Source organism: Lagopus muta, chromosome 6, assembly GCF_023343835.1.
Source record: "Lagopus muta isolate bLagMut1 chromosome 6, bLagMut1 primary, whole genome shotgun sequence".
NCBI lineage: Eukaryota > Metazoa > Chordata > Aves > Galliformes > Phasianidae > Lagopus > Lagopus muta.
Window position 1 is genome coordinate 21,510,237 of NC_064438.1, and position 10,423 is coordinate 21,520,659.

The 10,423-nt window shown below is 51.7% G+C and overlaps 1 protein-coding gene across 1 annotated transcript; it reads left to right on the forward strand.

Moving 5' to 3' along the window:
* Positions 1-5,241: 5,241 nt before the first annotated feature.
* Positions 5,242-6,262, forward strand: C6H11orf96 (chromosome 6 C11orf96 homolog). The gene has a single exon (XM_048948479.1). It carries the CDS (start codon positions 5,532-5,534, stop codon positions 5,892-5,894), a length of 363 nt encoding a protein of 120 aa, XP_048804436.1. The 5' UTR covers positions 5,242-5,531; the 3' UTR covers positions 5,895-6,262.
* The last annotated feature ends 4,161 nt before the right edge of the window (positions 6,263-10,423 follow it).

Here is a 10,423-nt window from a genome sequence, read left to right on the forward strand (position 1 = left end):
CTCTCCTGGGGTGATGTCGTTTTATTGCTGCTGTCTCCTCTGTGCTGCTCTCTTTCCACACCAGTGGCAGTGGGGAGAAGGCGTGTGGCGTCCTTCCTCCCCTGTCCTGCAAGGGGAACAGTTGGCATAGAGGTCAGGTTTCTTCACGCCAGATGGGGTGTTGGGTGTTGTGGGTCCTTCCTTCCTCCCCCCCACCTCCTCCCAAAATGTCCCCTAGCCAGGTGGCAGCAGATTGCAGCCTCCTGCCTGCCGGAACAGCAGGAAATGGCTTAAAGCAGAGGAGATTTCAGCCCACATCTCCTCAGGAGGTCTTTCTGCAGGGACATTTTCTTTGTAGAGATTTGTTCCTTAATGCTGCGAGCACTCTTGTGGTTCTCAAAGTGAACGTGTGCAGAAGTAGCATTTAAAAGATTCCTGCTCCTGGTGTTGTTTTGTGATACCAAAAGGCTTGATTTTTCATGGGAAATCAGCCAGCCTGCAAATTTCAGGTGGTACATCTGGGTGTTTCTGCCATTGGAATCAAGTGCACAGCGTGATGTTCGTTTAAGATGGTAAATGTGTAGAGTGTCCAACTTATAGCTGGAGGAAATTTTTCCCTCGTTATGTGGATTTGAAAGCAGTGCCTCTAAAAGCACTATCCAGAGGTTTATTTTCCAGTCACGAGGCTTTACTTCCTTCCTAGAATTGTTTTGACAGTACGGCATTCCCAGCCAAAAGCTTATTGAAAAAGTTTTAAACTCAGAATTCGTGGCAGTAATTTAAAGTAGAATGTATTGCAGGGCTGTTGGGTTTATCCAAAACCGAATGTTTTTACGTACACAAAGGATTCAGAGAGGGGATTTTTCCTGGGCAGTTTTGTTTTTGCTGTTCTCCCCAGAATCCACCAGCAGTGGAGCAGATGTTAGGAGCCGCTTTGCCTACAGAGCACTCTTGGATTTTGTTTTCCTTATTTCCCCGTATTCTTGCCATCTCTCCCAAACTGCCTTTCGTAGCCATTTGCTGTCCCAGTCCCACTACTACGTTATTTGTTCATGTTTATCTCTGGTTGTTTCTCATACGCTCCCTGCAGCAGGTGTGTGATGCAGCAGGTATCAACTGCGCTTCTACTTTTTTCCTGTTTCTTCATTGTGACGTGTTGTTTTTCAGCAGAGTATGGATGTCTTTTCCATGAAAAGCTGAAAAATTGCATTCCTCAAAACCATTCATTCCCTGTGGTTTTCCAGCAGATTGCCTTTTCCAAGTAACTGCCACGTTTTCCAAAATACAACTCTCAGTCCTGATGGTAAGGAGTAGGTGAATAGAAGGATGGAGTGTTGTCTTTTGCCCCTAGAGAATATGCAGAATGGAGCCGTTCTTGACAAAGAAACAGAAAACAAGAAACAAAAACAAGCCAGCCAAAAAAAACAACCTCCTTGTGACTGGTGCACAGGGTTGTTCCATCAATAATATATAACCCTTTGTTCATTTAACACATACATAAGCAGTGGCATTATTAATAAACCACAGTGGTATCAGGAATCTGTGTCACCCCACTACTTGCAGTAAACATCTAATCATGGGATACTTGAACGTTCAAGCATAAGCTCTTGATGAGGCTGGAGTACAGCTGAATAAATACTGTGCTGTTGGGCCATACCTGCTTGATCTGAGCACGTTCTGTTTAAAAACAACAGCAATGTTCACCACTTCTTTCAGGAAAAAAAAATATTACATTTTATAGTTTTCATTGACTTTAAAGCAATCCATAATTTTATTTCTCCTGCATCAGATTTATCCAGCTATATATTTTCTATTTGTCGTGACTGACGGGTTGAGTTACCTGAAATCTGCTTCTGCCAGTGGCAATTCAGAGAGAGATGGGGTGCCAGGAAGGAGTTAAGGAGCCAGAAGATTCATACTGCAGCACTGGCTGAGTGCAGAAGATTGTTCTCCTGGGGAGTTCAGATAGGAGCTCTGGGATGGGTGCTGCAAATCCATAATGCCTCCTTGTCAAGTACTGCTGCTATTGACTTAGCTAAAAAGCATTTAACACCCGCTTTGCCTTTTCTGGTCATAAACATTTCCAGATTAGATATGAAATCTGCCTCACTGTGTTTTGTTTTTGAAGTGCTTTTTGTAAATGCTCAAGGTTTCCATAGCAACTGGTGCCATTTGTTTAAACTGGAGCTCACCGGCCTGTCCTCCTGCACCTCACTGCTGCTGGGATCCTGCAGCTATCACTCGTTTTCTTGGCATACCTGGGAGTGACTCGTGAGTACTGCGTAGTGGCTCACCAGCAGGTCTCTGTAAAAACGTGGGCCCTTCCCAGAGGGCCATCGCTCAGTAGGATGACAGATGTGGGCTTCCTCGCTTGCTGACCTGTTTGATTTACCTCCTCTTCCTGTGCACCATTCTGTGCAGCTTTAGATCGCTGTGTGATCTCCCTGTGAGAGCAGCACCCGGGCTGGCTGGCAGCTCTCTGGCTGCCCACACGATGAGGATGTGTCTTTGTGCATTAGAAGATGGGTTTGGTGCATCTTTCCTTTGCTTTAAGTGAAGGAAGTGGGGAGCAAATTGAAGGCTGTTACCAGAAAACTGAGCAGAGGTCCGTCACAAGGCTGCCACTTGGCTTAGGTTCCCCAAGAGGAACAGAGCCAGCTTGTGCTCCTATTGCTCAGGAGGGTTTTCTATGGCTGAGCAAGACTTCAGGGATCACCCAGTCAGATGGTACTCAACCAAGAGCAATTCCTGCCTGTGCAACACATGCCGGTGTTTTTATCCTTAGAATGGAGCTGGTTTTTGTCTTAATTACTTACAAACAGGCTTAAAAGGAGAGGGTAGAGGAAAGGACAAGTTTGTTCTGCTGAAGTACGTGGGTTCTCTGCAGTGGCTGTAGCCACAGAAGGAACTGGGAGTTGATAGTTGGAAAGGTGGATCCCAGCTTAGGGTTTTTAACCTGAAGTGTTTAAAACATGAGAGAAGCAGCAGATCCCCCCAGATATCAGCTCCTGTTGTCGAGTCATGCTCCCATCGTGTATCCTTGCGTGCTGCTGCGTCTGCAGCGGTGCTGGGGGAGCTGCAGCCTGCCCTGACCCCATCAGCCCAAACAGAGGAAACTCGCATAGCAGTTTCCGTCAGGGAACATTTTGCAGCTCTTCTTGAAAACAATGAGCTGTATTACCCCATTAATTAGAAGTAGAGTGATGACAGCCAAACGCTGTTATCCTGTGGCTGCTACTGAAGTACTGGCTTCATTTCAGCTATGACTTTATAACTAAAATAATTCAAAGAATAACGCGGTGTATTTCTGTGAGGAGCATTAATGCATTCAAACTTTCTGGTCTCTACGTTGTCCAGTGGGTAGAAGGAAGCATTACAAGTTACGGTGGCACAAAGCACATGAGAAGTCAGGCTGGGCCGCAGGCTGGCTGAGGGAGCAGCAGGGTCAGTGCGCTGGGACTCAGCACAGCCAGGGTGCTGCTGCCTGCTTGCCACAGGTGACAGTGGCTGTGCACCTCCAGCTGACAGGCTCTAATCAGGCTTCCAAAGGGCCTCGTGTAGCCTGCACACCTCATCAGAGATGAGCAGCGCCGGGCCCTGTGCACAAGGATGACCTCAGCTCTGCACTATGTGACACAACCACCCCACCATGGGAGCCCCCTGGCAGCAGGCTCTGCCATCCCGGCGGTGAGGTCGCGTTTCAGCACCAGGAGCACCCAGATTAAAGGCATGATTTAAGCCGCCGGAATAAATATAGTTGTTACATTAGCGCATTGCAGGCCTAACTTGGGGGATTATGTCACAGGATATTTTTTTTCAAATTGTCTCAACTAAAAACTTCAGGCTTCCTGGTTATTGCCATGGTGATGTTGCTCCCAGCTCAACACTGAAATTTCCCGGAACCGTTTATAATCCCGCCTGCTCAGGTACCTGAAAGGTTTTACCTGAAAGGAAACTTTTGTGTTTGTGCTGAACATACTTGGAGGGCAGCTGGGGCTGCTAATGCTGAATTTCTCGGCAAGGCCTGGGATCCTCTGGTGCTGAGTTTGTTGCTAGCACAGATGCATTCACCGGGCTTGGTGTGGGTGTGAGGTGCCCTGCCCACCACCAGCACGTCTGGGTTGCTGTAGGGAAGAGCTCAGCCCCAGAGACCCATGGACGAAGGCCCTGGCCTTGGTGTGGTTGTGATGGCAGAGCCGAGATCCAGGGATGGGTCTACTCTAAGCCTTGTTGTGCACTTTGGGCTCAGGGGATGCATTTAGCCACTGAGATCAACCAAAAGCTTTTTCTCTTATTAAGTTAATTGTATCTCCCAGTACAAAGGCTTCAGACTAAGCCTGGCCTTGAGGTTACTGCAAGCAGCCAAGGAACATGCTTGCAGCCAGATGTCTCCTCACATCGAGGCTGGAGCGTTGCTGGCAGTGCTGCCCTATGTTGCCCATACCTCACTCCCAGCCCCATGTTCTGGAGCCAGGCTGCAGTGGGACTGCCCTTGCTCAGCTCCTTACCAGGCCTCAGCAATATTCTGTGTGGGTGAAGCTGCCAGAGGGTGTCTGAGTGGACTGTTCTCACATTTGCCCTGCATAGGGAACAGCTGAGCCACATCAGGTTCTATCTCCCTCCTTCTTTCCTTTTCTGCTTCTACCTAGCTCTGTCCCCATCGCTGCCCTATGTGACCCTATGCTATGCTGCCCTATGCCCTATGCTGCTGGCTTATTCTGTGACCCCTTGGCTTGAGCGGCTCTGAGGTGTGGTTGCAGCCTCTGCTCATTTATAGCATTTATTTCAGCTCAGTGCTACGTGTATGCCATTTCTTGTCTGTGGCTCTGTTTGTGCATCACCAGTGTGGCCAAGACTGCGGGGAATGGAAAATTTTAGGATCCCTCGGATAAGTGGACATAGGGTCAACCGAAGCAGGTACTTAACCCTGCTTAAACGCATCAAAAGGGGCAGAAGTGGGAGGAGATCTGTGCGATGGTCTCTGAATGGTGGTGCTACGCGGTCTCCATAGTTTATTGTGGCGTTGGGGTGCCTTATCCCGGCCCGGAGCTGGGCTTGTCCCGAACGCAGCGCTGAGGGGCTGAGCGCCGGACCCGCGGCTCTCAGTCGGGGGGCCGAGGGCGGTGCGGTGCGGATCGGGGCGCGCCGCCCCGCGCTCTCGCAGCGCCCCGTTCCCCCGCGGCCGGAGGGCGGTGGAGGAGAGGCGGCGCCGGGGGCGGGGGGCCGGGGCGGTGCCAGGCGGCGGGGCCGCGGGTGGGCTCCGCCGCCGCCGAGCGTGCTCCCGCGTGGGCACCGCCGCTCTATATAACGGCAGCGGGCGCAGCCGGCTCGGATGAGGCAGGCGGGACGCGCTCCGATCGCATCGCGTCGCACCGCATCGGATCGCCCGGCACCGCGCCGCTTTCGGCACCGCGCCGCTCGTCGACCGCTCCTCGGCTCCGCGGCGCTCCCGCTCCCTCTCCGCTCCGGCACCGTCGCCCGGCACGGCCGAGGCAGCTCCCCCCGCTCCGCCGGCCCCGGCCCCCGCGGCGGGCGGCCCCGCGGGCGGCAGGATGGCCGCCAAACCCGCCGAGCTGCTGGGCGTCTGCTCTAGCTACCAGGCGGTGATGCCGCACTTCGTCTGCGTGGCCGAGGAGTTCCCGCCGCCCGCCCGCCCGGCCCGGCCCGCCCGCGGCAAGGCACGGCGGCCGCGGCAGTCGCGCTTCAAGACGCAGCCGGTGACTTTCGACGAGATTCAGGAGGTGGAGGAGGAGGGGGTGTCCCCCATGGAGGAGGAGAAGGCCAAGAAGTCCTTCCTGCAGTCGCTGGAGTGCCTGCGGCGCAGCACCCAGAACCTCAGCCTGCAGCGGGACCGCCTGGGCAGCTGCCGCCTGCGCAACAGCCTCGACTCCAGCGACTCGGACTCGGCCCTTTGAGGGGCGGCTCGGCTGGGCTCGGCTCGGCGGGACCCGGCCCGGCCCGCGGACTGCACCCGGCGGCGGCGGGGACCCGGCGGTGGGAGGTTCCGCTGCCTGCCGGGTCGCGGTGTTTTCTGAGAAAGCGCTTGTACCTTCGTTTCTATTTGATCGTATGAAACTCTCCGTCTAAAAGAAAAAAAAAAAAAAAAAAAAAAATCTTTTCTATCCGTTAGAAGAAATGAGCTGTTTTAGATGCATTGAGCTGCCGGACTTTATATTTATTTTTGCATTTAGACTGTCGACTGCATTAATTTAATATGTTTCTACCTGAATGTCTGTTATTATTTCCATAAAAGAGTAATAAAATCCGATATATTTGCACAGTATCCCCGGGCCGTCCTTATTGCGGTGCCCTGCCCCCCTGCTGCTGCTGCCGCTCGCGGAGGTGCCGATGGGACGGAGATGGGCTGCGGACTGACCTTACGCAACTTCGTTTGCTTTGTTAAGATGGTCGTGTTCGATTGGATTGATGCTTAAGGACTGCTTGGAACTGGCTGTGCCCAAAAGCTTTGCCGCAGACAGGCAGGTGTAGTTCGTGGCTCGGTGCATTGACTTTCTGCTCTTACCCGAGGGTTCCCGCCCCTCTTCCCTGCCCACAGCTGCATAGTGCTGCGCACGGGTTCAGTACCCGGGGCCGATGTGGGCTCCTATAGCTGCCATCTAGTAGCGAGGGCTGAGATTCACCTGGAGCTGATGGGCAAAGGGTTTTAGTGCGGGACAAGTGAATTCTTTGGCACTTTGGGGTGCATGAGTGTTTGTGAGGCTTCCCAGTCTCTGATCATGTATTTCTCTGCAGAGCGAGAGGCAAATCACAGGGCCGGGAATCTCCGTGCCATAATTTCTCAGTCCAGTGGCAGCATCCCTGTGCTGACAGCTCCCCTGGGGCCCTGCAATCATCCCAGTTACCGGGGTTACCCCAGGTGGTTATTGGAAGCTTCTGACCAATATCACTACAGTGAGAGGTGGAGAGGAGGTTCCTTGCATCCTACCTTCGGGTGCTGCCACACTGATGCACCCCACGCTGCCGCTCCTCGGTGGCAGAGGTGCAGGTGATTGTGACAGATGGTGTGGTGTATGCAGCCTGGTGTGGTGTAATGACCCATACAGCACGGGGAGCCATGCTCAGAGCTGCCTCTGCCTGGGAACTGAAGGACAGCAGTGGTGTGGGGAAGATTCCTTTGGGCCGGTCCTGCCACAACTTCTCTGAGTACCAGAAGAGTCTTACAGTATCCTGTGCAATGCGAGAGCCAGCCTGGCTGGGCAGGAGGGGTAAACTGTAAGCAGTAAGCTGTGCCCACAGTGTGTAAGCTCCAGCTTGCTCCCTCATCAGCCTGTGACCTCCAGCTGCCCTCAGTGCCCAACCCAGGACTGCTCTCTGCGCCTGTAGATCCAGCTTCAAGCAGCAGGGTGGTCAGAAACAATGCTTTTGAGAGACAGAACGGACTGGATGTTAATACAGAGGTAAGAATGCCAACCCAGTGGCTAGGCTGAATAAGTTCCTCTTCAGCAGTTCCTTGTTAACAACTTGCTGCTGCTTCTCAAAGCAAATGACATGCAAACAGGAGATGCCCAGGTGAAGGCTGGTGTTTCCCTTCCCAGCACTGCCCTGTGCAGCAGAGAAGCACAAAGTGCTTTAGCTCTGTCCCAAAGAGGCCACGCTGAGTGCCTGACCGCCTTGCTGTGAATTAAGAAGGTTCCTCTTGCCATGGTTTCTAGGACCGTGGACATCCATCCTGTAAGGGCTGCGAAACCACTGCATTAAATTCACTTCACTGAGACTGCTTCAAAGGCTGCTGAGGCTGCCACCCGCTGCCCAGGCTGCAGACGTGGGCTGAGCATTCCGTTCCGTTCCATAGGCACACAGCCTAAAGCACCCAGAGGTGCTGTGTGGTAGAGCTGGGATGCAGCCAATGGGCACTGGCAGGCTGCGTGTGTGTGGGAGGGAGCGGGGAGCATGAGGAGAGAAAGAGCAGAGCAGAGCGCGTGGCCCTGGGCTTTCTGAGCTACACCAGCAAGGCCCTGAGCACAGCTCTGGTGCTGCCTCCAGCCGGCTTTGTGCCTCAGCGCCAGCTGCCTGAGCCTGTGAGCATGGAGCACAGCACCTCTGGGTATTTAATGAGTGCAATTAGTGTAACCGGTGCCAGGGGACAGGGAACTGTGCCTTAAAGCTGCACAGCTCCTAATTGTGGTGTCAGAGTCACATCGGTGCTTCTACTGTTGGAGAACCATCTTCAGGGCTATTGAGCCTGTGACCTGGGTCATTTTACCCTGGTGTTAGCATAGAGTCAGCTCCTGATTTTGGCTGTGGTGGTGCCAGCCTGGCTCTGGTCCCTTCTCCTTAGCAGCTTGAGCTTTGTGCTGATGTTTCTGAGCACGTTCACATGCTGGCATGAAATTCCGCAATGTCCAGGGCACCTCTCAGCTTTGTATGCCCTGCAAATGTCTCTCAGGTGCACTGGGGAGCAGAGCCCCTGGAAGGACATGGGAAAGGGCTTTTCCTCGGCCACCGAGCACTGGTAGAGAGCAGCAGAAGACCTTTGAAGCAGAAGACTGCTTTGGAACACAGATGAGTAAAGTCCGCCTGAGTCTGATTTCAAACAAAACAAGATTGGCTGCAGTAATTTACAGCTCTGTCTTGAACAGGGATTCTTTGTTTGGAAATACTTGCATCGAAGATGTTGAAGTTATTTATTAGGAGTTGGTGAAAGGGAAGTTTTCTTCCTTGGCTTGATTTAAAACCCTGTTGTTGTGGAAGATTTCCCTGCCTGTGAAGAAAATGACCTTTCTTGGGCAGGAGGGAAGGGGACTGGCAAAAAGGCAGTGAGGGAGGGGGAGAACACAGCTCACTTGTGGAATGGCTCTTGGCTAGCGCAGAGCTGCATGAATGATGTTTATGTGCTTGTTACTTTTAGTCCTGGCTTCTGGCAAGTCTGTGTTTTCCCTTTGAGAAATGCTTGGAGGTCCTGACCGTGCTTGTTAAGGACCCATTTCTGCCTCTTTTCACAGCAGCCTTGAATGGCTGAGGGAACTTGAGCTTTGCTCTCCAGCCAGCTCCAGGGAAAAGCAGCAAGGCAGAACAGCTTTTTCACCGTATCTGAAGTAAAGGCAAACTAAAGTGTGGGGAGAGGAAGCATGGGAGGGAAGAACATAGAATCATAGAAAGGCTTGGATTGGAAGAGACCTTAAAGATTATGTAGTCCCAACCCCCTGCCACGTGCAGGGCTGCCTCCCACCAGATCAGGCTGCAGATCCAAGCTGGCTTTGAATGTCTTCAGAGATCAGGCACCCACAATCTCTCTAGGCAACCTGTGCCTCACCACTCTCTGAGTAAAGAATTTCCCCCTAACATCTAACCTAAATTTCTGCTCTTTTAGTTTAAAACCATCCCTATCACTATTAGACCATGCAAAAAGTAGTCTGTCCTCCTTCTGGGTATAAGCTGGTTCCAGATTTCATCCACCAGAAATCCAAGTTCCTCCCCACAGTGTTGTTCTCAAAGAGCGTTTCTCCCAGTCTGTGCTAATAGTTGGTATTGCCCCAACCCAAGTGCAGCACCTTGCACTTGGCCTTGTTAAACCCCATTAGGTTCACATGGATCCACTTTTCAAGCTTGTCCAGTTCCTTCTAGATTAAATCCCTTCCTTCTATTGTATCGACTGCACCACTAGGCTTGGCGGTGAAAATACCCGGCCTCTGAGAGAAGCTGCATGTGGCCATTCTGCTATGGGACAGTCAGCTCTGGGTGACCTGCCATGGGGAGCACCCAGGGATCCAGGGAAACGAGTTGCAGTGTTGCCTGCTTATTCTAATTAGGAAGCGTATCGACGTTTTGCTGTGGCATTCTTGTTTGCTTCCCAAAATAAACATTAGACTTACCAATCAGCTCCTCCCTTTCCCAGAAAACCAGTCCCAAATAACCAATCTGCTAGCTTTAGGAGTTCAACTATTAATTTTATGACTATGTCTACGTTGGTAAAGTGTCCCTATGTGTTTTTATCATACAGATGAAGCAGGGAAGAGACAAAACTGCCCAGATTTCTGCCTGGCTTTAAATGCAGCACTAGGTTTAGGATTGCAGGCTGGGAGAGCTGATGAGGTAGACAGCAAACTAATGAGAATTGTCATTGAACTTCATACATATTTGGCAAATGACTGCAAGGGGGCATGGATGCTAATGCTATGGGCTAGAATCTGCTGCTGGAAACTTGTCTGAACGTGTTGAATGAAGGAAGCTCACTAGGAATTCTTTGGCCATTCTTCGGAATGGGGAAGAAAAAGAATCCTCAGGGAGGATAAGGCAGTATCAGAAAAACTGTTTTTCTGTGTTGGTTCACTTAGTTCCAAAAAAAGGTACATCAACAAAGGCATCTGTGTTTCCTACTGCAGGATGGAGATGTAATAGTGTGGGGCCTTACAGTTCAGAAAATAAAATGAGGGTAGGAGAGAGTTGCAGAAATTCTTGAACAGCTTGAGAAGATGAGGAACTT

What these genes read in the sequence shown, in the direction of transcription:
- C6H11orf96 (XM_048948479.1), top strand. Translation starts at nt 5,532, where the DNA reads ATGGCCGCCAAACCCGCCGAGCTGCTGGGCGTCTGCTCTAGCTACCAG.